This window comes from Pistacia vera, unplaced genomic scaffold (assembly GCF_008641045.1).
Source record: "Pistacia vera cultivar Batoury unplaced genomic scaffold, PisVer_v2 Contig437, whole genome shotgun sequence".
Taxonomy (NCBI): Eukaryota; Viridiplantae; Streptophyta; class Magnoliopsida; order Sapindales; family Anacardiaceae; genus Pistacia; species Pistacia vera.
The window spans coordinates 275102-301615 of record NW_022196265.1 but is presented as its reverse complement, the minus strand read 5'-3'; the positions used below and the strand labels follow the sequence as shown (position 1 = coordinate 301615).

Below are 26514 nucleotides of genomic sequence, written 5' to 3'. Positions count from 1 at the left end.
TATCTCTTAGGCTCTCGACATTCTCTCCCAAACTTGCATAGCTCTTGCACAACTTAAGGCAGTTCACTTTGATCTACAGATTTTTGAGTAACCTCTTCATGGTGTTCAACTACTTCGTGTGACAGATCATTTCGTCCCTCGTTTAATGCATCTTGTGAAACTAGAACTTCATTGAGTTCTACTTTCCTCTCACTAGTGACTCTTAAAATAAATTCTTTCTCTAAGAAGACCCCAGTTGTATACTGTGTTTGAAACAAAATATGACTGACAGTGTTGATTTAAGGGTGAGAATCTAGAATTTATGAAACTAGGGGTGAAACTGTAGATTTGCAAATCCTTTGGTGGGAACATGTCGTTTACTCTATACCAAATGCCTTTCACATCGATCCATTTGGTTTCTAGAAGGGTAGTGGGATCCACCAATTTAACAGTGGCCTAAATTGCACAATCATGTTCATTGTGTTTTCAAACAACCTTTTGACAAATGTAAAATAAGTAAAATAATTGTTTTTTTATTATCACAATATCAGTTCACCATCATTTCTTCGCAAGTGCTTTCACATAGTCCATTTGGTGCCGTGTTCTTAAAGTCCATTTGGTGCCGTGTTCTTTCTCTTCTCTTGGTTATAGGGAGATGCCTTGGCATGACTATGTTAATTTCTTGTTCATGAATTGGAAGAGGAGCAAACTCAAGTATGTCATACGATAAATTATGCTTGGGTGCTACGGTCTATTTCATATGGAGGGAGAGGAACAACAGATTTATTAAAGGGGATTTTATGGATGCTTGGATAATTCACTACCACATTCAGATCATGGTGAGAGATAAGGCTATAGACCTCAACAAAATGAAATCTTCCATGGCCAATAGAAGAACTACGGAGATTTGGGAATTACCTATGATTATCTTCAAAACCATCATATAATAAATATGGGTATTCGTAACCCAAGGTTTGTCCCGAGATAGGAATGATGTTGTGTATAATTGTCTTAGTCTTGTTTAGATTTTTTTTTTTTTTTTTGGATCCTATCCTAAGGCATGTCCTCTGATAGGATGTCTTTATCTTTGTGTTCCTTTGTTTGCTCTTCTTCTCTTATTTCATATACTTCACATGCTTAAGATAGACAAACAGAAAGAAATTAAGTTCTCAATTTGTTAGGTTTGTGATTTTGTTCCTATAATAATAATAATAATAAAAAAATAAAACAGCAAGAGCGTGACAATATCTACTCTCTAATTTTGTGTGTCAAATCACGTGGTCGGTTTATTTGTCAGCTTAATTATGTCGTGAAAAGCAAGCGAAATACGACAGAGATATTATACTCACGAAACTCGTTTATTTCATTGTAAACGCTACTGATTGAAACATACAAGTCACCATTATTATTATTTTTTTAAGTATAAATAGCCACTACCAGTAATCATATGATATCACAGATTAACGACCACACGTTTACATCATATTAAAATATTCATTGCATAATGCTGGGAGCCCACAGTCACATAGCTTGCAATAATATCCAAACTCTCTTCCTTCAACGCAAAATATCAATTAGGCCTTTTACAAGTAAGACTAGAATTTGCACTGCAGCCTCGGTGATCAGTGGGTCGTCAGTGACTCATAAAACTTGGAGTCCTCTCTCCATGGAAAAGCCATTAAGTAAGGCTTTACTCGAAACTGATGTGTGGAAAGTTATTCCAGGAAAATTTGGGAGGTTTGGAGGAAAGTATGTTCCTGAGACACTAATCACTAGTTTGAAGCAACTTGAAAATGAATTCAACTTTGTTTTGCAAGATACTGCGTTTCAGGTTTGTTGCTAATTTCAAAGAGCGCACACAAAGAAATTCATATTTGTTTAGCTTTAAGCCCTAAGATATTTCAATTACTATACCAAAATAAAATTTATATTTGTTAATTTCTCTTAAAATTGTTTATTTTGTATATATAGGAGGAGCTTTCCACGGCATTGAGAGAGTATGTTGGACGAGAGACACCTCTATATTTCGCTGAGCGGCTCACAAATCACTACAAGGATGAAAATGGAGAAGGGCCAGAGATTTATCTGAAAAGAGAGGATTTGAACCATATGGGTGCTCACAAGATAAACAACGCAATTGCACAAGTGATGATAGCCAAACGGATGGGCCGGAAAAGTGTGGTTGCCGCCACTGGTGCCGGACAGCACGGTGTCGCAACGGCTGCTGCATGTGCCAAACTTGGTTTGGAATGCACTGTCTACATGGGTACTGATGATACGGAAAAACAATCCTCTAAATCTAACGTCCTTTTAATGAATCTATTAGGCGCTCAGGTAAACCACCGTAGTACCGTAGACTTTTTTTAATTAATTACTTGTTTCTTCTAATAAATCTATAAGTTGCTCAGGTAGATCACTGTGATACCAAAGACTTTCTTTAATTAATTACAAATTCGATATGTATAATTCATTTATTGTAGGTTAAAGGTGTAAATGGAAGCTTTAAAGATGCAAGCTCAGAAGCAATAAGGGGTTGGGTAGGGGACTTGGAAAGAAGCTATTACTTGTGTGGTACAGTGGTAGGGCCTCATCCATGTCCAAGCATGGTTCGAGAATTTCAATCAGTGATAGGGAAAGAAACAAGAAGACAAGCAATGGAGAAATGGGGTGGAAAACCAGAAGTATTGATAGCCTGTGTGGGAAGTGGATCAAATGCATTAGGTTTATTTAATGAATTTATAAAAGATGAAGAAGTGAGATTAATAGGTGTTGAAGCAGCTGGTTTTGGGTTGGATAGTGGAAGGCATTCGGCAACTCTCTCAAGAGGGGAAGTGGGTGTGTATCATAGAGCCATGACCTACTTGTTGCAAGATGAAGAAGGACAAATTTTAGGCGCACATTCTATTGGTGTAGGGTAAGTTTATATCTATATATGTCATCTTTAAACATGGGATTCAAATTAAGAAAAAAGATATTATTGGATCAACTTATTGTAATTGATTAATTAAAAAAAAAAAAAAATAATAATTGAATAAGATTAGGATCCTCATGATCTAAGCTTACCTGAAATTATAAAGTCTCATGACACGCACATTATTTATTTATTTATGGTTAAATTTTATTTCTAGTATTTTTCTATTTTGTAACTACTAATCACAAACATTTAAAAGCTTAGATCAGAAGAGGATCCTGATCCGACTAGAATAAGTAGCTGATAGTGTCTTGGACATACATTTTACTTGAAAGTTGGTGCAAAAAAATTATAACTTTTTTATTTTTTTGCGGTGCTACATGTACAAACTCATGTCATGTGATACTACTCTTCCATTTATATGTCAATGCGTTAGATTTTCAATGCATTTATTTATTCATTTTGATTTCATGACACATGAATTTATATGAAAAAATTGTAAAAATGAGTTTGTGCATTTAGTATCTTATTTATTTATTTATTTTTAGAGTTGTAGTAAACTGTTTAATTGTTTGAGCTTTATAAGATACGCAAAATTATCTTAAAAAAAGAAAAAAGGTGTTATAACGTTTTCAATGTTGTGTTTAATAATTGAGTTTTAAGAAATAATTCCCAAATGACTTTTTTTTTTAATATTTTATTTTATTTTAAATTAAATTGTTGGATACATCAATTACGTTTTGAATTTGGTTTTTCTATTTTGCGAAACCAAGGAACAATAGATTGTGTAACTTGTTTTAGTGGTCCTCTTATCCTCTACTCTCCTGTGTGGTACATATTTACTCGTACAATTAGGTGGGACCTCTAGCGCATAAAATAAAATTTGACTTATCAATACATTATTTTGTGTTAAAGCTCGCCTCTTGAGTCACATCTAAATTGCTTTCATTGTCTTGAAAAATAATTTTCTGTTGACCGAAATATTTTGTATAGTACTAAAATTATTAATGGTCAAAAAGTTAGCAAGATACTTGTAAATTTTGTTCTGAAGCAAAAACACATTAAATCATGTACGTACAGGCTAGAATATCCAGGTGTTGGACCAGAGATAAGCTTTCTAAAAGACTCAGGACGTGCAGAGTTCTACACAGCCACAGACCACGAAGCTGTTGATGGTATGCATGTCATTAAAAATAACAATTGATATAAGAAATGATATATTATTAGTTGACGGAGTAAATTTAATTAGGTTCCTTGTGTACAATTACAGCTTACAAGCGGCTATGTAGATTAGAAGGCATATTTCCAGCGTTGGAGGCATCTCATGCATTGGCATTTCTAGACAAACTTTGTCCAACTTTACCCAACGGTGCTAAAGTTGTAGTTAATTGTAGTGGGCATGGATATAAGGATGCTGCAACAGTTTTCAACTACCAACAACAACCTCAATAGATGCCTGTAAATAGTCAAATTTTACAAGGCACAACATGTACCTGTATCCGCACAGTTGGATGCATGGATTTATTGCAGTATTTGGATGTATAATTAGGCAGCATGCTCTGGATTAAAATGATACGCATTATTTCCAACCTAGCAATTGATATTGCTATATTAGCATGTATTATAAGACGTATAATTCGCATATAAAACGTAAATTCTTGTATTTTATAAACACAACCGAATTATATGTCCCAACCGTATAATTTACGTATAATTCATGTATAATTTCCATATAATTCAACCGCATTTTTTAAAAGAAAATTTTATTATTTAATAAGCCAAAACGACGCTGTGGTAGACTTAGTCTTTTTGGGGCCCTCTTCCTCTCTTTTTCTCTCTTCTAGAGCCCTCATCCTTTCTCCTTCTCTGTTTTGGTGCCCTCATCTCTTTTCTAAGCCCTCTTCCTCTGTTCTTCTCTTTTTTGGCGCCCTCTTCGTCTCTTCTTCTGTTTTGTTTAGTAATTGGTCTACTTCTACAATATTTGTAGTAATTAATTATGAATCAAATTATATATTTTTTAATAAACTAAAATATTATAATTAAAAAAGATATAAATCATACACCTCTAAGAAAAAACAAAGAAAGATTAATTCAATGATTATAAAAAGTGCTAAAATGAGGATTAATATTGTTGTATTTTTCAAAAACGTATTATTCACAATGTATCATATTAAACCCGTATATATCCGTACAGTATTTTTCTCGTATCCGAATTTTATGACCGAATTTTTACAAACTTATTTTTCACCATTTGCCGTATCATACTCGTAAAATTCCGGTATCATTTTTTTATCATACTCGTATTTACTAACTAGAATTATAAGCCTTGTAAGATGCGAGGAGAAGCTTGAGTATAAATCATAATGCTTTTAGTTTCCTCTCCTTAAATTCCTTTTGGTGTGAACTAATGGTATTTCGTTTTCATGACTGATAATTTTCCTTAAATTCGGAAAATAAAATTACCCCCTTAAGGTTTCGGAAAAGTACTGTAAATGTACCCAAGGATTTGGAAAGTGACAAGTGCACTAAAAAAATTGGAATGAGATGTTCTAAGTGCCAAACTAAAATGGTCAAATCACCTCAATTATAAATTAAAATAAGTTAAAATTTATGAAATTCCAAACAAAAGAAAAAAAATTATATTATAGTTCTAAGTACCTATAGAGTTCTTCAAAAAATTTGGGTGGAACAAAAAAGAGCCGTACCCGATCATGAAGGCATTTAAAGGTTGATGATATTTTCATCCCTGACGTTTGACAAAAGTATCAATTAAGTCCACTGAAATCATAAAAAGCCACTTTAGTCTCTATCAGTCTCAGACCAAAGTTGTTACATTCCATGAAATGATGTAAAGGCATTTTGTCCTTCCATACAATTAGTAACTTTGAAATTTTTAGTTATAATTCTTTAATTCAATAATGAAATTAAAAAATTAAGCAATAATAAAATGAATGTTAAAATACTTTAAGGAGCATTTGGTTTAGGGAATTGTATTACTGAAAATGTTATATTAATGAGAAGATAGATTACCTTGAAGATTATTACTGGGAATGTTATATTAATATTGTCGGTTAGATTAGAATAAATTGTGGTTATTAATAATAAATATGTTGGTTGGGAGGAAAAAGAATTATAGGAGAAGCCTTTTACTGAACTGCCCTTCTTTTTTAACATTATTACTATTAATAATATTTGGATTATTTTTTTAACCCCTTACATTTGAGAATTTAGCTAAAACACTCCAGCTACATGAAAATTTAATTAAGATTTACAAAATACCCCTAGCCACCCAGACCACAGCAGGCCGCCGACCCTCACCTCTTTTGGCATCTGCTAGCAACCCATGCCGACCTTCCTCTCCATATCCTCCTTACGGAGTGACGCTTCATCTCCCCTACCATCGACAACGATTTTTCTTCCACAATGTTTCGTTGGAGTAAGTACACGAGACAATCAATTATTGTAGAATTGACTCTTTGTAATAATGTTCATTAATCATAAAAAGCATTTTATTCTATATCGCGTAAATAATTATTATTGCAATTGTATTGATATAGGTCCTTAGAATGGTAGAACCGTGACGAGAGTATCAGTGTTTCAAATCTTGATAGTGAACCTTATGAGCATATATGGTGGCCATTTCTAGAACGTCCGTAGCCCCAGTATTATTCTGAAGTAAGGGCCAGATAATACGGTAAGGCTATCATAGTATTGAACAGCCCTGTCGAAAGGCAGTGACTGATCTCACTTGTCAAGGTTGTTTGGTGACAACCTGGTGCAACACATGGGTGCTTGCTATAGGCGATTACACCGAAGCAAGTTCACTGACTGCTCACCAGAGGATTCTAATGGATGATAACCTTGTCTATGGAACAAATCCTCTAACGAATGGTGGTGCATGTCATCCTTAGACTTGAGATCACTGGAGCACCTGTGTGCACCGATTGGTGTAGTTTGACACTAGCCTAACGCAGTTTCTTTTCAGAGCTGTCAATACGATGGTGATTGGCTGCATTAAGGTGTATCAAGACTATGGTAGATTGACAGAGGATTCATCACTCCCGGTACGGGATAAAGTTATCTCATGGCGCAATTCAGTATATGGCATGACACTAAAACTGTGGCCACAGTGGGATTGAGTTGTTGCTCTATCCAGTTTATAATACAGGTTATTGGTCCAAAAACTGAATAAATAATATCAAGAGTAACCGAAGGTTGACACTATTTCTATGCCTTCGTCTCGTCGAGATAATGTATGATGAAAGGATTGAATTGCATGGTACCTATCGTTGATAGGTAGCTACTTTGCTGAATCTGAATCTATCGGATGCCATAATGCCTTGCTAGGGGCCAATCTTGGTCTGTGTATTAGTGATGATTAATTAGTGTTAATTCGATATTATACACTGCCGATATGATGAGGAACCTATGGTCACACACTAGAAGACAATTTAAGATCCAAGAAGAGAAGGGGTGTTTTCGTCTTTTAAGGCGAAAGGGTATTTTGGTAATTTCACAGTACATTAAATTTACTGAGATCGTAGCCTTTATTTAATTTGTTAGAAAATTAAATAACTGAATACTTTAATGTTTTCGCACATATTTAAATATATTTCATTATTGTTAAATGTTATATATATTAATATATATTATTGATTTTAATTGAGATAATGATGGAAATAAAATAAATCAAATTGGGAGTGTTTGGCAACATGGGGCGTTTGGGTTGGAGCCCAAGTCTATTCCATAGGGATTAGGGCAACTTAATTAACTATAAAAGGAAAGTGTGTGTTAATTAATTAAATGAATTGATTTTTTCTTTGAAATTAAAACACCACCAGCAGCCCCATCTCCTCCCATGCCAGATTTGGGTTTTGGCCAAAATCAATTCTATTGATTTGCTTCTTTCTTAATCTTGAAGCCAAGGAGGATTTAGCAAATCCCTCTTTGGTTCTTTTGAGATTGTCTTCGTGTGGACTACGTGGGTTCGATCCTACATTTGGATCGTAGCAAACATTCGTTGACAAATTTGGAGGAGCCTCCAACGTGCGTTTGTTTTCTTTAAACTCAGATTTATTTTTTTGCAGATTTTATTTAATATGAATTTGTAAAATCATATCCTTGATCTTGGCTCATGTAAACGATCTCTATATTATATTTGTTTTGTTTCCGTTGCATATACGGGATCGTTTACTTACAGTTTCCTCCATTTTCTAGGATTGTTTGCCCTTCCCTAGTGTAGATCAACCACCATAGCTTCATCTCCACCTTCACCCGAGCTCTCCCATGTTGATTCTGTCAAAGATTGGCTGTGACTGTTGGTATTCCGCTGACGACCATTCAACTTCTTCTCCGGATTTTGCTCACTTTTCAATGTCATTTGGGCTCCCCAGCTACCTATTTGGACTCCCTAGCACCTGATCTACCTTTCCTCATGTTTGAGCGTCATTTTGCCATCAGTATTGGTGGCCAGCGGTCGGTTGTGGTGGTGGGTGGCTGCGGTATTAATTTGAGGATGTAATTTGTGGGAAATACAAAGGTAATAATGTCTTAAAAATCTTATGTATAAGGTTAAAATAGTCCATGAATATTCTTGTAAATTGTTCTTGAAGCAAAGGCATTACTATCCAAATTTTTTATTAATTAGGGGTAAAATTGTAATAAAATTAAAATTACCAAGTAATCTTAGAATATCTGAGAAAATGGGTAGTATTTAGATTACCACCTATATAATTTACAGTAATTACTATTGGTATTGAAGGATTACCAGAATCTCTTACTACTTGACAATCAAACATAGTAATGTCAATAATATAAAATGACATTATTAGAGTAATGGGGGAATGCCCCTAACCAAATGATCCCTAAACATTAAAGATCCAATAAACCCTTTCCCCACCCTTGGTACATTTCTTACCCACAACATCCCACACTTTCAATGCTCATCCTAGCTGCACCTTCTCTCTTCACCCTCTGCCTCACGTCCCCATTCCAGTTCTTCCTCCATCACATCTACCCACCAACCCACACCACCACAAATCTTGTCCAACACAACTGTAACCCCTTTGCCCACTTCAACAAAAATGGCCTATGATAACATGCAAAAAGTGTTACCAAAGATAAATGGTAGCATTAATGAGTATGCTATTACGGCCCATGTTACTAAAAAAATTAGACTTTGGATACACTTTCTACATGTCATTACTAATTATTTTGTTGCACTTATTGAAAGTTATAAATGAACTTTCAATAAGTGTAATAAAATGCTATTGTTAATATATTATAACATTTATTCGTAGTTATGAATGATTTTAGGTTATACTACATAAATGCTATAAATAGGTTTTTCGTAACATTCTTAACTTGTTATAGTTTAGTTTTTTGTATAACATTATTAAAATTTATAACATTTTTACAATGTTGTAGATTGGTTTTTCTTAACATTGTTAAAATGCTATAGAAGAGTTTTTAATAACATGTTGAAAGTGCTACCAAAGTTTTAAAAGTGATGTAGATATGTATTAATTGCATTTTGTAAATGTTATAAAATTATTTTCCATAACATTTTGAAAGTACTATCAATGTGTCGTTATAGCATATATAAAAATTGTTACAGTTGTTACTTTAATAATACAAGTTATAAACAATGATACCGTACTTTTTCAAAGAACATTTCATTGATGGTGAACCTCCATATACAAAAAGTTTGCATATATGCATAATAAATAGACACTCAACATTCGTTACATCCATAAAATCTAATACCATTAATGCAAAAGACAAAAACCACCATGCATACCATCTTCCATTCCCAATTGTGCTTTACCAAAAAAGTACTCTTGCATTTTCACAACCTACAAAACTGTTAATACAATAAAACATCTTCAATTCCCATGTATATTCTCAAAGATGACAGCACGTATATTGTAAATTCAAGAAAAGATGAAGACAAAAGCACCCCAATTATTTAATGCAAAACAAAAAGGAAAAGAACATGTTTAAATCTCCAACTTCACAATCACTAGTTCTAAAAAATACCACCATGCAAGTTTAAAAGATATATCAATATTACATATTTCCAAATCCTATATTCAAATTATATCATTATAATATATGTTACAATCACTGGTGAAATGTTTGTCCTAATATGACCAATACATCAAATTCAAATATAATTCCCTTTTCTTAGGCACAAATTATGTTTGTTGCTCATAATGTTTATGAAGTTTGTGGTGAATTATAAAACTAAAAAAACTATCTACTAACCAAATTCTACAAGAATATCCTTTAGTTTTCACATTACTTAATCTACACATTAATTAACAAAAGCCAAACAATATATGAGTAATTATAGGTAAATATGGCAACAACATTATGAATAACAACGAAACATGAGTTAAGATAAAAAGAATTAATCAACACAATAACCAATTCGTCTACTTTGTTTTAGGGAACCAATAATTGAATTGCAATTATTTTTTCTCATGTGTTGACAAAGAAGTACACAACATCAAGTCATGCTTCTCAATCATAACATCATGCAAACTCTAAGCAAAATAGCAAAATTAGGTTCATCCTACAAACTATACACATGAAACTTCACTATCAACCACACATGATATTTACTTCTTTTTACTTTAGTTCTTTTTTGTCTTCTTTCTCAAAACCAAATTGAAGGAACAAAAATTAAACATGTATGTAATTAAAGTCATAGATCTCCATTTTTATCATAAACAAAACAAAGAACTAATATGTAAACTTTAAAATCTATCCTCGTCCCTTCAATTATAAACAACAATCACAATCATGTTTCAAAAATCTTACCCCACATCACAATCATGATCACAATCACCATAAGCTATAACATAAACATAGCACACCATTTCAAAAATCTTACTCCCAAATTGCAAACCCTAATAAAAAAAACTTATCTTTTCCTCATCTTAATGCAATTAATGTTTCTCATGTGCCGCCAAACAAACAACAACATCAATCTAGGCTTCTCAATCATAACATATGTTATACTCTAAGCAAATTACCAAATTAAGGTTCATACAACAAATCATAAACAAGAAACTTGACTGCCAACTACACATGCTATTTATCCTAAAAGATGTTAATGGACCATATAGGGGCATCAATCTGCTCAATATAGTAATCCTAGAGCTGATGTAAACATATATTTGAAAAACATTAAATTCTTACTCTCCAGAGATGAAATGGGGCTGATTATGGTGGAAATAAGTAATCAACAGCAAGATGGACTGATTCGTGGTGGAAAGAAGACCAATAACATTGGAAGTTGAATGGTCGCGGGCAATAGCAGTGGTGGCCGGTGACAAAAATGCACCAAAACTTCATGAGAGGTAGATCAAGTCACGAGGAGTCCAAAAAGTAAGCGAAATCACGCAAGGAAGGTGAAGAGTCATGGTGGTGAAATGGCTTTTTGTAACGCCCCGCTTGAGGTACGTAGTTGAGATTTGATGAATGGCTTGAATGTTTATTGATTTACCCTCATTTGAGTCTGTATGTTGTTAATATTGCTTGGTTTACCCTTAGTTGAAAAGGTGTATTGGTTTGGTTGAGTGATTGCCCTGAAAATTTGTAAGACTTGGCGAAATCTTGTTGTTACAGTCTTCGCCGGGGCGACGAAGTGCTACATTTCCGTGTAGCTGCTGTGAGTTTTCGCCAGGGCGAAGAAATAGCTTCGCCGCGGCGAAGACTCGGATGAATTTTTCCCTTGAGTTTTAGAGAATTTTTCCGTTTGGGACTCATTGACCATTCTACCCCTAATTAGCAAGAAAAGTGGGGAGTGAAATGCAAGGAAATTACATGGAGAATAGTTCGAATGGGGTTGTTTTTGCAAAGAATGAAAGGTCTTAGGTGGAATTTCAAAGAAGGAGCAAGGGTATATTGGGAAAGAGTGGAGAAAATATGAGATATTAAGGGTTTAGTTTTAGAAACCCTTTCATTTGCTTCTTCACCACCGCCTCTTTCATCCTTCAATTCTCTCAAATTTTCATTCAATTTTTCAAGGATCTTTGAGGAGCTTTTGACTAGAAATTGTTACAAGTTGATCCTAAGCACTAAAAGGTGAGAATCCTTACTCTAGATGTAAGTTTTATTGTTGAAAGAGTAGGATCCTTATTGAGTTTGTATTGAAGGTTTTAAGAGAAGAATCAAGCCTTCAAGGTAGAGAGCTTAGTGTTTTCCTTGAGCTAAGGTATAAATCCACCTAAGTTGTGATTTGTATGATTGAATGATGTATATACATTTTATATATGCTTATGCTTGAATTTCTATGTTTGAAATGATTGATGAATGCATGAATGAGTTCAATGTTGTTGTATGAAAGAATTTCCACCATGAGTAGGGTGGATTCTATTGATAATTTTAGTAGAAGTATGGAGAGAATTAGAGAATTTGAGAGAATATTTGAGGTGTTTTCTTTGCAGGATGTGTGATGATTTTAAGGATTGAACCCTATTTTGGATGTTAAGAAAGAAATATCATAACAATTAGAATAGAGTTTGTATGCACACATATTGTTTGATGAAATGTCTAAAAGAAGCATGAGTAGAAGTGAGGAACCTTACTTTATGCACATAACATTTGCATGTCATAAATGCATATAAGAAAGATTTTAGGCAGAGCCATCCATATGCATATGTTATTGAGTAATCACATAAAAGAATATGAAAATGAGAAAGAAACACTCTATGAATAGAGATAAAGAAAAGAATCATTCTCTTAGAATAAAGAGAAGAGAACTAGCACTAGAGAATAAAATGATTATTAAGTGCTACAGAAAAGAAAAAAAATAGTCGTGCAATGGGGAACCCGTGAGTGTAGAGTTACCCGCATGTAACACCATGAGAGAGAGAGCGGTCTCCGCCATGAGAGAGCGGAATGAATGAGAAACAGAATTTGTATAGCCTGAGATACATGCGAAGGGCTATACACGAGGAGAGACACTCACATGACCAAGGTTCCGAATCCATGCTCGACCAAGACTGGCAAAGAATAAGAAAAAATAAGAAAGAAGAAAAAAAAAACATTGTTATACTTTAGTGTCTCATCCATGCATGGTTATGATATTCTCCATGGTGTGGAGAATAGAAAAAAGAAAAAATGGTAAGAACTAGAAGTAGAGAAGAAACAAGAGTGATTGAACTAGAAGAGTACAAAAGTATGAACAGATTTGTACGGGGATTATAGATAAAATTTACTTCTGAGCATCTTTGTACTCACCCCATTGTTTTCTCTATTTTTTCAGGACATAGGGGAGGACTGGTCGGATGACGTGGCAAGCAAGGAGACTTGACTGCACTGTCCCTGTCTTTTTGAGAGTCTTTTGTACAAATGATGTTGTACTATGTAGAATGTATTATTAAGTAAAGAAAATTTTTTGGACCCAACCTTTTGAAATTACTTTGTCTTTTATTGATATATTTTATGATATGATAGTAGAAAAAGTTGTTACATTTTTGGTATCAGAGCAATGGTTTTGGGATGGGACAGTGTGTGATTCCGCCGCTACAACGTGTCTTATCCGCCCCTGTAAGTTAAATTCTTTTCTTATTAGTGGCTTATTGAAGTTGATGTGAGAATGGTTGTTTTGTAGATGAGATGTATAATAGAAAGAAGGGTAGGTGTGATGAATGAGGAGAAATCCTCTAACCCACCGAACAACTCCCCCTACCCTTGATGCGATAATTTATAACCATTGTACGCAGGTGTTAGCAGAGAGTCAGGGGAGAGTTGTACCAGAGGAACTGAGACCCCTAGTAGAGTACCGCCCGTAAGGCAAGACGAGAAGGGCTGGTACCTCAAATAGTACGAACGAGTTGATCCGTTTAGGGGCTTGCAAGTCAGCATCAGCCACCAGAGTTTAGGGGTCTAGACCCGTTAGAACAGAAGAGTGGTTTAAGTCCTGAGCGGACATGGCCCTTTTTCCCATGAATATGATGAGAAGGATTAGCTATGCTAGTTTCTATTTCGGGTGATGCCCGAATTTGGTGGGAATTAATGGAAGAGACACATGACATGACCACTATGACTTGGGGAGATTTTAGAGAGTGTTTGAGACCGAGTATCGAACGGTTGACCGGTTCATAGAAAATCACGAGTTAATTAACCTGAAGCAAGGGATGAGTACACTGAAGGAGTATTCAGTTCGATTCAACTCTCTTGTGAGGTTTGCACCCAAGATAGTGAGTACTCCCGAGTTGAGAAGAGAGAATTTGTTCTCGATTGAGGTCAATACCCCTATGTTATGATAGAGCCAGCCCCCTCATACCTATATGGAAAGCTTTAGATCAAGCTTTGAGAGCAGAGATTTATGTGAACAAGAGATTCAGAAGGGCCATCCATGATAGTACATATGAACCACCTCCGTCTCCGTAGAAAGAAGAGTGGAGGTTGGGAGAAGTAGAGACATGAGAACAAAAAGAGTTCCAGCCAAAGAAGAATAGGCGATTGGCAGAGTAAGCGGCCTAGAACTGCTGGAGGTCACTCCGTCCCTAATGTGGGAAGATCATTTGGGGGAGTGTTCTAAAAGAGTTCGGTCTAAATATCTACTATAGGTGTCAGTACCAGGGCACCTAATGAAATTTTAAAGCTCCTCCTCCACCAGCAACACAGGTTCCTAGAGGCATGAATGCCAGGTGTGTTACCGGTGGCACAGGGTGGTAAAGCCAGTCCTCGGCTGTAACTGTCAGTTATTCTTTCATGCAGTTCCTCTTTTGCTTTAATAGATTCGGAGCTATGCATTCTTTTATATCTCATGGATGATAGAAAGATGGTTTTGAAATCTATGTGGTAGACCAACCCATTAGGATAGAGTTCCTATAGGGTTAGTGTTTTGACCCTGAGATGCTTCCAGGAAGTTCTGTAGTGATTCAGGGAAGAGAGCTGTTAGTTGATCTAATAGTTGTTTGATATGCCTAATTTCGACGGTGATTTTGGTTATGGATTTCCTAGGGAAGTATGGAGTAGAACTGACTGTCAGAAAAAGAAAGCAAGATTTAATCTTGATAGTAGAGATAAGTTTAGTTTCGAGAGGGCCATCAATTGAGTATGTTGATCATAGCTTGAACGCTAGAAAGATGTTGAGAAGGGGTGTTCAGGATATATTACACATGTTGCAGAGTGGTGATGTTCCTCAGCCAGAAATTCAGAGGGTGCCTGTAGTTCGAGAATTTCTGGACGTTTTTTCCGAAAGAGCTACCAGGTTTACTTCCAGAGAGAGAGGTTGAGTTCAGTATTGAACTAGCACCGGGACAGCACCATATCGAGAGCCCCTTATCGAATGGCCCAACTGAGCTTCAGAATTAAAGAAGCAACCTCCAGAGTTTTTAGATAATTTTTATCCGACCAATCTTCTCCCTGGGGAGCTCCAATTCTTTTTATGAAGAAAAGATGGATCTTTACGGATTGTAGAGATTACGAGCTAAATAAGGTGACAGTGAGAAGTAATAACCCCTACCTCAGATAGACATTTGTTTGATCATTAAAGGAGCGACATGTTCTCGAAATTGATTTGAGCTAGGGGTACCATCAAGTAAGAGGGCGAGCAAGATATAACTAAGACTGCTTTTCGTACAAGGTATGGACATTATGAGTTTGTAGTGATGCCTTTCAGGTTACGAATGCTCAAGTAGTTTTTATGGATTTATGACCGTGTATTTCACGATTGCTTGATCGATTCATCATGGTTTCATTGATGAATATCCTAGTTTACTCTAATCGAGAGAAGAGCATAAGGAGAATTTAAGAATGGTGCTACAACGATTGAGAGAAAGAAGTTGTATGCTAAGTTTTCCAAGTGTGAATTCTGGTTGAATCAAGTATTATTCGGGGCCTACTGTTTCCAGCGAGGATTTTAGTGAACCCTAGTAAGGTAGAGGCAATCCTTGAGTGGCAAAGGCCGAAAACGTTAAAAGAGTGAGAAGTTTCTTAGGACTAGCAGGCTACTACTGCAATTGTAGCAGGGTTTGCCCAGTTGGCTAAGCCATTGACAGCTCTACCAATAGAGAATTCCTTTTATATGGTCAACTGCTTGTGAAAGAGTTTTCACAAGTTAAAGAAGAAGTTGACATCAGCTCCTGTTTTATGTTGCCTCAGGAGGGTGTAGTTATGATATTTTTACAGATGCCTCACTGCAGGGACTTGGTGTTGTATTGATGTAGTTAGGTAGTGATAGCTTATGCTTTCGTCAATTGAAAGAGTACGAGACAAGATACCCTATGCAGGATTTAGAGTTGGCAGCGTAGTCTTTGCTTTGAAATTGGGAGGCATTATCTTTAGTGCAAAGAGTAATATCTACACCGACCATAAGAGTTTAAAGTATTTCTTTACTCAAAAGGAGCTGAATATGAGGAAGAGAAGTTGGTTAGAGCTAGTTAAAGACATGAATGTGAGATTAAATTAGCCGGAAAAGCTAATGTCGTAGCCGATGCGTTGAGTGAAAAGCTCATTTATCCCGACTCACAGACAGAGAGAGTTACTAGATGAGTTGTGTAAAGAACAGATTGAAGTGATTCAAGGGGGATTGCCAGGTTAGAAATTCAGTCTCCCTTACTGGACAAATAAAAAGCAAGTGGTTGATGAGTGGTGTCGAAGTTATTGCAAAGAATGCATAAGAATGAGAGACCAGAGTTTCATCTGGTAGATGGTGTTCTTCTTTCCAGAATCGGTTCTGTATTCCTCAGGATAAGGAGTTGAGAGAGAGAATTCTTATGGAGGCTCATGACACACCCTACATTGCTCATCCTGGAGCAACCAAGATGTATCAAGATCTAAGAAAGGCTATTGGTGGCCAGGTATGAAGAATGTTATTGCGAATTTGTAGCTAAATGCCTGTTTGTCAACAAGTGAAGCACACCAAAGGCCATCAGGATTGCTTCAACCAGTTAGTATTCCTAGTGGAATGGAGAGTATCTCTATGGATTTATTTTAGGCCTCCCTAGAGTTCAGAGAGGATTTAATGCTATTGGGTGATTATTGATAGATTGAAAAATCACCCATTTTCTTCCGGTGAAAGAGAGCACTACTTCATCAGCTAGCCTAGATTTACATCAAAGAGATGTGAAACTTCATGGGGTACCCAAGACATAGTATCAGATAGGGATTCCAGATTTGTCTCCGCTTTTCGGACGAGCTTACAGAGAACTTGGGTACTAGATTGGCTTTTGCACCGCCTACCATCCTCAAACTGATAGCCAACAGAGAACAATCAGTGCTTGAGGATTGTCGAGAGCTGTTGTATGGATTAAGAGTATCCTGCATGAATGTTCCCCTTAGTGGAGTTTGCTTACAATAATGTTTCAGTCTACAATTAAGATGGCGCCTTTTGAGGCTTGTATGGTAGACAATGTAGGTCTCCACTACATTGGAATGAGATAGGTGAAAAATGAGTTGAATATAGCTATAGGCCAGAGATGACTCAGAAATTGATTGAAGATGTGAGGCTGATTAGAAGTAGAATGCAACAGCCCAAATAGACAGAAAATTATTGCTGATTTAAAGAGAAAGAAGTTGAATTCGAAGTGGGTGATATTTTTCTTGAAAGTTTCCCCCTTTAAGCGGGTAATGCGGTTTGGAAATAAAGGGAGCTAGCACCGAGATTCATTGGTCCCTTTGACGTTTTGCAATGATGGGGAAAGTAGCCTACAGATTGGCACTACCACCTAGTATGGACAAGGTGCATGATGTTTTCCATATATCGATGTTACGGAAGTATGTAATTGATCCCTCCCATGTATTGAGCACAGAGGATGTAATTATGGAAGAGAATCTCGTGTATGAGGAGCGTCCAGTTCAGATTTTGGACCGGAAGATAAAAGAGCTCCGGAATAAGAGTATTCCTTTAGTGAAAGTCCTCTGGAGAAACTATAAAGTTGAAGAAGCTACTTGGGAGACCGAGCAAGACATGCAAAATCGTTACCCAGAGTTGTTTGTCTGAATTTCGGGACGAAATTCTTTTAAGGGGGGGGGGGGGGGGGGTAGAATTGTAACGCCCCGCTTGACGTACATAGTTGAGATTTGATGAATGGCTTGAATGTTTTTGATTTACCCTCATTTGAGTCTGTATGTTGTTAATATTGCTTGGTTTACCCTTATTGAAGGGTGTATTGGTTTGGTTAGTGATTGCCCTGAAAATTTTTAAGACTTGGCAAATCTTGTTGTTACAGTCTTCGCCGGGCCCGAAGTGCACATTTTCGTGTAGCTACCGTGAGTTTTCGCAGGCGAAGAATAAGCTTCGCCGCGGTGAAGACTCGGACGAATTTTTCCCTTGAGTTTTAGAGAATTTTTCCTTTTGGGACTCATTGACCTTCTACCCCTAATTAGCAGGAAAAGTGGGGAGTGAAATGCAAGGAAATTACATGAAATAGTTTGAATGGGGTTGTTTTTTGCAAAGAATGAAGGGTCTTAGGTGGAATTTCAAAGAGGAGCAAGGGTATATGGGAAAAGGGAGAAAATATGATATTAGGGTTTAGTTTTAGAAACCCTTCATTTGCTTCTTCACCACCGCCTCTTTCATCCTTCAATTCTCTCAAATTTTCATTCAATTTTTCAAGTCTTGAGCTTTTGACTGAAATTGTTACAAGTTGATCCTAAGCACTAAAAGGTGAGAATCCTTACTCTAGATGTAAGTTTTATTGTTGAAAGAGTAGGTCCTTATTGATTTTGTATTAGGTTTAAGAGGAAGTATCAAGCCTTCAAGAGTAGAGAGCTTAAGTGGTTCTTCCTGAGCTAGAAGTAGTAAATCCACCTAAGTTGTGATTTGTATGATTGAATGATGTATATACATTTTATATATGCTTAATGCTTGATTTTCTATGTTTGAAATGAGTTATGATGCAAATGAGTTCAATGTTGTTGTATGAAAGAATTTCCACCATAGTAGGGTGGATTCTGTTGATAAGTTTTAGTAGAAGTATGGGAGAATTAGAGAATTTGAGAGGAATATTGAAGTGTGTTTTCTTTGCAGGATGTGTGATGATTTAGGATGTTGAACTCCTATTTTGGATGATTAAGAAAGAAATATCATTAACAATTAGAATAGAGTTATGTATGCACACATATTGTTTGATGAAATGTCTAAAAAAGCATGGTAGAAGAGAGAACCTTACTTTATGCGACATAGCATATTTGCATGTCATGAATGCATATAAGAAAGATTTTAGGCATGAGCCTCCTATGCATATGTTATTGAGTAATCACATAGAAAGAATATAGAAATGAGAAAGAAACACTCTATGAATAGAGATAAAGAAAGAACCAATTCCTTAGAATAAAGAGAAAGAAAGAACTAGCACTAGAGAATAAATGATTATTAAGTGCTACAGAAAAGAAAGAAAATAAGTCGTGCGTAGAAACCCTTGAGTGTAGAGTTACCCGCATGTAACTGCCATGAGAGAGAGAGCGGTCTCCGCCATAGAGAGCGGAATGAGAATGAGAAACAGAATTGTATAGCCGTGGGAATACATGCGATGATGGGATAACTCACGAGAGAGAGTACACTCACATGACCAGGGTTCCAAATCCATGCATCGCCAGACTAGCAAAGAATAAAAGAATAAGAAAAGAAAGAAAAAAAAAAAGGCATTGTTATGCTTTAGTGTCTCATCCAGCATGGTTATGATATTCTCCATGGGTGGTGAAATAGAAAAAAGAAAGAATGGTAAAACTAGAAGTAGAGAAAGAACAAGAGTATTGAACTAGAGAGAGTAACAAAAATACGAACAGATTTGTACGGGATTATAGAGTAGAAGATTACTTACTGACTGAGCATCTTTGTGCTCACCCCATTGTTTTCTTTGTTTTTTTAGGACAATAGTTGAGACGTGGTCGTAATGGATATCGGCAAGCGGGGAGACTTGACTGCACTGTCCACTGTCTTTTTGACAGTCTTTTGTACAAATGATGTTGTACTATGTAAAGAATGTATTTATTAAGTAAAAAAAATTTTTTGGACCCAACCTATTTGATAAATATACTTGTCTTTTTATTGATATATTTTATGAATATGATAGTAGAAAGAAGTTGTTACACTTTTTCTAGTGAGATTTCGAGTCAACCAAGCTTGAGGAAGGTGGATCTGACCTTAGGGACCTAGGATGTCTAGAAGTCGCCAAAAAACAAAGAAAAGTTGTCGGGAAGATGAACGGTCATAGATGAAGGAAGTTTAATTTTCTTCGAAATTTGGGAAGGTCTTGGGTAATGATGGTCAGTCGTTGGAGAAGGAAAATGGTTGCCGAAGGTGGAAGCTGGACAGTCGCCAGAAAATGGATGAAGATGAGTGGATTTTTTTGGCTTTGCACAACCTTCCATCTTCCTTTTATACTAATTGTAAATAGTTTCATTTTGGTCCGTACATGAATGAAAAGTGATGAAGTAAACTCCAAATAATATGATAATTTGACCCCTAAACAATAAAAATGAGACAAAATCAACCTCATTTCATGTTGGCAGGAATAATATTTTCTTTCCTGATCAATAATTGGGTTTATGATAACACTTTTAGAATGTTATTCTACTTTGATTATATGGTAACATTATTAAAAAAAAAAAAAAAAAAAAAAACTACTATATTATTAGGTTTGTTGTAACACTTTAAAAATGCTACTGTAGATATATATTAATAACATTTTCAAAAAAAGAGTTACCATTAATATAAAATGGTTTATATTAAAGAGTTAAATATAAAAATTGTTATCATAACATTTTAATACCAAGTGTTACCATAGATAGCCTACAGTAACACTTTAAGAAAAAATGCTACTATCTAGTGTTACCGTAGACCATTTTTGGTGTAATGGCCCACCCTTCGTCAAATCAAGGCTTCACCGTACCCTTATTTTTTTTATTTTTTTGTCTTGTTGTTTGGCGTTCATCAGACAGAAGAAAGATATCAAATATTGATTTCTCAGATTTAATATGATTGTAGCAATAGAAGAAATACGAGTATTTGGAATTGAGAACAAAAAACTTGATTGTGGTGGTAATGGTGTAATTGTTTTGTCGCTTGGTGGTGGTGGCTAGTGATTTTTGTCTAATTTTATTTTATTATTTTCTTACTTTTTTTTTATTTTATTGTAGAATTTTAAGAATTATAATTAAAATTTTCATAAGTTATTTGTATAATTCATATTACATCACTTTTGTACTCCATATTAATCAATAGACCTCAGTTATTTTTAGATTATTCTTTCTCGTTTCTCTTTGTTTTTTCTTTTAACAGTCACCTTAATTCATTACTCAAATTTCAAGAAAATCTATTTGAAGAACTATAAATTAATATCCAATACCATAAATTAAACACATGTTTGACCAAATGTACATTATCATATTGGTGAAAGATAAGATTACTCCCTTCAAACCTAAAAAACCCCATCATCCATCGTATTGGTCAAACATAAAATAACTCTCTTCAATATTCATACACCATCATCTATCAACATTATTGCCACCGGCACAACCACACATTGCATAACTTAAATATTGTGTTTCTTGTAATGAAATTGTGCTAATTCTAGATATCAAATTTGCTATAACAGCATCAAAATTAGGACCAAATCCGTCTAATATGTATAACACTAAATCTTCATTTGAAATCGACTGAACACTAGCAGATAGGGTATCAGCAATTTTCTTCATTTTCAACACATAATAACTGATATTCATAGACTCCTTCTTAATAGATTGTAATAAACTTCGTAAATGCATGATTTGAACTCTTTTTTTTTTTTTTTTTTTTGGATAAGTATGATTTGAACCTTTGATTTAGTGATAAACTCTTGTTCAAGATTATTCTAGATCTTAGTAAAGTATTGGCACTTAGAGAAATACCCGAACATGGACTCTGAAATAGAAGCTAAGAGCTAGCTCATGAGTAGCATATCAACTCTTTTCCAATGAACATACTCAAGATTTGTTCATTTCACAACTCCATTCTATACTTCATTTTGAACTTTGATGAAGGGAGCTAGACATTAAGCTAATTCTATCAAATGTTCTTCTTATATGTTATGATTCAAGCTTATTATCAACCTAATTCTTCTTAAGGAAGCAAACACAAATCACATACACACAATCAATCAAACCAAAACAACACAACAATTTTACTATGGTTCACCTATCCAATAGAGGACAGACTACATCCACACTAAGCTCTTCAATTGAGGGGCTCTCTGCACTAATTGATTCAATATTACAAATTACACAAAACCACAGAAAAAATGCTAATTCTTTTCACACCTAGTCACTCTCTGAATCGATACACAACCGTAATTTCTCCCAGAGAAACTTCACACCGTGGAATCTCTAGCTTTGAGAGAAAACCCAACCACCAATAAATATTAGACAATCACCCAGAATTATAATGATTAACCTGAAAAATGAGAAGAACCCTAAACCTAGCAGAGTAAATGAGAATAAGAGAGGATTTTGCCCCTTTTGTTTGATCGATCTCAAAACCTGATGAAGAGTGAGCTTTTATGTTACTAGGCAATGGCTTCATGGCAGCCGTTAAGATCCAATCATGAATCAACGATCCAGAAAGGCATAAGCAAAACAACAACGCATGAACTACACTCACACGACACTGTTCTGGTTTCACTTTAACAATCTCCACTTGAAGCCAGAACTACTAGCAGAAACAAAACTCCCTTTAGTGCGACGAAGCCAAATCACAATGCTTCTCAACTCTTTCACTACTATTGTCAATAACACAATTCAAGTAATGCCGAACTTAGCAGTAGTGACTATTTTGGTGCCCATTTCAGTAATGATACTTGCAATTGATACTTTCCTAAATATTTCAATCACTCCCTTAGCAGTCAGTCCTTACAAAGTGAAACCTGACATCAACATGTTTTAGTTCTCTCATGATAAACTAGATTCTTGCTCAGGTGGATAGCACTTTGACTATTGGAGTATTACCATATTTTCCACTAATCTTGTTCCTTCAAAATTCCTTTGAAGCCACAAAGCTTCTAATAGCATCAATATAGGCGTATATGAGTATATTTCTCATTTTTTAATGGTTATAAATGCTTAAAATCTTGGATTTGATTATGTTTCGTATTTTTGTGGAGTAGATTGAGGAGTTAAATCAATTGAATTCAAAATCAAGAGTTTTGGAGAGAAAAAAATCAGAGCTCAAAAAGAGATACATTCTAGAAAGCGAGGATTTTTTAAAGTGGGCACGTCCTGTTTTCCTAAAATGTTCATAAAGAGTCAGCAGATAAGCGTGGGCGCACCTTACTGGATCCGAGGTTTTTGACCTAGGGTTACGGATTTTTTTGGAGAAAAAGATATGCATGACAGCTGGAAAGATTATCTACCCTTTCTTAATCTCTGGATTTGCCAAGACTCCCTATTTTGGTGGGATTTGCTTTTAATTAGTTTCCTAATTAGATAGGGTAACATTATTAGATGGAGTTATAAATAGGGAGATTATCACAAGAAAATGAGACATCTATCTACTCTATCTCTCTTCTCTTTTTCTTTAGGCATTCTTTTAATTATGTGTAGCTAAATACTTTTCTTCCACTGGAGGATAATTGAAGTTTTGGTTCTTCAAGATTGTGAGATCTAAATAATTTTCAGTGTTCTTTTTATTCTTCATTATTTACTATCTTCTATGTTATTAACAATTATTGTCTTGATTGATGTTGACGAAAGGGCCCGTTGTTTCAATTATCAGTGTAAAAATTGCCATTTAGAACTTTAAATCCGTAATTGTTAAGTGTTCTATATTAGTGGTAACAATAACATAGTTGATTACAAAGGGATTTCGATTTAGTTATGAAGATATATAATCTAGTCTAAATGAATTGAGCTTGTGTATTTGTTGGCTAGAATTGGTAGTCTCTCTGATTATTAATGTTGTTGATAGATTAATCCTAAGCTTGTTTAGGTGGTTATTGACAAGGGAAGTAATCAAAGAGCTTGTTTTGGTTATCGAGAAAGTAAGGCGAGACGGTTGTTAGGCTTGTTAATAACCATAACCAATGTGAAGAATAGAAGATTTTATCCTTGTATCGTGTATCATTCTCTGGAACCAATTCTGAAATTATACCTTGGTTGGATATTTGCTTGATATTGATTCCCCTTAATTTTTAGTTGATTATAATTGCTTTCTTTTTATTTCACTTCGAAATTTCAAAACCCCCCTTTTTCTTTGCTTTAATTTTCATTAAAATAAATCTACCCATCTCTGTAGATACGACCTTGCTCATCACTGTTACAATTTATAATTCTCTTTGAGCTGAGAAATTTTTATTTTGTTGGATTCGACACCCACCAAATTTCTTGGCGCCGTTGCCGGGGATTGGTTAATTAGATTTTATTTTAATGGCTTCGCTTTTCGTGCAGGTGAACTCCAATAGATCCTGAGATTGAGAAGACGGCTCGGGAGTTGAGGAAGGAAGCTAAATTGCGTGACAACAAGCATCTTCATCCTCATCCCCCAGATTTAATTTAGTACCTGACTGGTAGAGTCATCTAGTGACTCTGAATAGAGAAAACAATGGATGAACAAGAGAGAACTTTAAGGGAATGGCTACACCAAATGTAATCACAACCCACTCTGCATTACATATCCAGCTTTGGAAGTGGGTTTTGAGTTAAAATCTGGATGGATCCATTGTCCCAACTTTTCGTGGTCCTTAGAATGAAGATCCTCATAAACATCTGAAGGAATACAAGTGGTGTGTTCAAGCATGAAACCACAAGGAGTGACCGAAGAACAAATCAAATTACGTGCTTTTCCATTCTCGCTAACTGAAAAAGCAAAGGATTGGTTATTTTATTTACCCCCTGGCTCTATAACCACATGGATGGAGATGGTGAGATTGTTTCTTGATAAATTTTTCCCTGCCTCACGAGCTGCTTGCATTAGAAGGGAGATATGTGGAATAAAACTGAAAGATACAGAGACCTTTCATGAGTATTGGGAAAAATTTAACCAACTCTGTGCAAGCTGTCCATAACATGGCATTTCTGAACAGCTCCTCATTCAATATTTCTACGAAGGGCTCCTACCCATGGAGAGGAAGATGATGGATACAGCGAGTAAAGGTGCCATAGTGAACAAAACTCCTTTTGACGCTAGAGATTTGATCTACCATCATGGCCGCTAACTCACAACAATTTGGATTCAGGTAGGATACATCTCCAATAAGGGTGAATGAGGTAAGTATATCTTCCCTTGAAAATCAAATTTCCAATATAACTTTTATTGTTCAACAGTTAGCTGTAGGAAATATGCAACAAGTGAAAGCTTGTGGAATTTGTGCCACCATCGGTCATCCAACTGACATGTGCCCTACACTTCAAGATGATTCTTATGAGCAAGCTAATGCAGCTTGAGGATTTCCAGGCCCACCACAAAGGAAATATGATCCCTATTCAAATACCTACAACCCAGGATAGAGGGATCATCCTAATTTCAGCTATGGAGCAAGACCACCATTCCAACACTTTCAGCCTAGACCACCTGCTCCACCACCACAACAAACCTCCACAAGTTCAGGTATGAAACCTCCACAAGTTCAGGTATGTCTCTAGAAGAAATTGTTAAATCACTTGCAACTAACACATATCAATTTCAACAGGAGACAAGAACAAGCATTCAACAATTGGAGAATCAAATGAGTCAACTAGCATCTTCTATGAGTAGATTGGAATCTCAAGGTAAATTGCCCTCACAAACTATTGTTAACCCAAAACAAAATGTTAGTGTAGTTACCTTGAGAAGCGGGAAGGAGTTGAAGGAACCCAGTAAGGCAGCACATGGAGAAGAAATTGAAAAAGAAGTAGTTGCTTTTCAATCTCAAATTGATCAGCCTAAAGGACTCGATAGTGAACAACTAAAGGCATTAGTGACAAATCCTCCCTTTCCTACTAGATTGACTAAATCCAAGAAAGAAGAGGAAGAGAAGGAAATTCTTGAAACTTTTCGCAAGGTTGAGGTAAATATTCCCTTACTTGATGCAATTAAACAAGTGCCTCGATATGCTAAATTTCTCAAGGAGTTGTGCACCAAAAGAGGAAGTTGAAAGGTAATGAAAAGATAAGTGTGGGGGAAAATGTTTCAGCCATCTGCTAGAAAAACTTACCTCCAAAATGAAAGGACCCAGGTATGTTTACTATCCCTTGCAAACTAGGTGATGTTAAGATTGAGAAAGCAATGCTAGATCTAGGAGCTTCAATAAATGTCATGCCTCTCTCTATTTATTCGTCTTTGAATATTGGTCCATTAAAAGAGACAGGTGTGATTATTCAACTTGCTGATAGATCTAATGTATATCCTAAAGGAATCGTGGAGGATGTCTTAGTACAAGTTAATGGATTGGTTTTTCCTGTTGATTTTTATGTTCTTGACATGGAAGAAGATGACTCTTCTAATTCAACACTAACGTTATTGGGAAGGCCATTTCTAAAAACATCTAGGACAAAAATTGATGTGCATGATGGTACACTCACCATGGAATTTGATGGTGAAATTATTAAATTCAATATTTATGACGCCATGAGGTACCCTAATGATGTGTCTTCTGTTTTTGTTATGGATGTTATTGACCCGTTGGTGTAGGAAATCTTTGATCTAAGTG

At 35.5% G+C, this 26514-nt stretch overlaps 1 protein-coding gene across 1 annotated transcript; it reads left to right on the top strand.

Moving 5' to 3' along the window:
- The first annotated feature begins 1444 nt into the window (after window positions 1-1444).
- On the top strand, window positions 1445-4483 carry LOC116144080 (tryptophan synthase beta chain 1-like). The gene is made up of 5 exons (XM_031429533.1): window positions 1445-1810; window positions 1951-2313; window positions 2460-2893; window positions 3971-4065; window positions 4161-4483. The coding sequence occupies exons 1-5, from the start codon at window positions 1484-1486 to the stop codon at window positions 4340-4342; spliced, it is 1401 nt and encodes a 466-aa protein (XP_031285393.1). The 5' UTR covers window positions 1445-1483; the 3' UTR covers window positions 4343-4483.
- Window positions 4484-26514: the final 22031 nt, after the last annotated feature.

Excerpts from the sequence above, each read along its gene's own strand:
- LOC116144080 (XM_031429533.1), top strand. The coding sequence starts at position 1,484 with ATGCTGGGAGCCCACAGTCACATAGCTTGCAATAATATCCAAACTCTC. Across the intron at positions 2,314-2,459 it reads TGAATCTATTAGGCGCTCAG|GTTAAAGGTGTAAATGGAAG; the intron begins GTAAACCACCGT and ends CATTTATTGTAG. Across the intron at positions 4,066-4,160 it reads AGACCACGAAGCTGTTGATG|CTTACAAGCGGCTATGTAGA; the intron begins GTATGCATGTCA and ends GTACAATTACAG.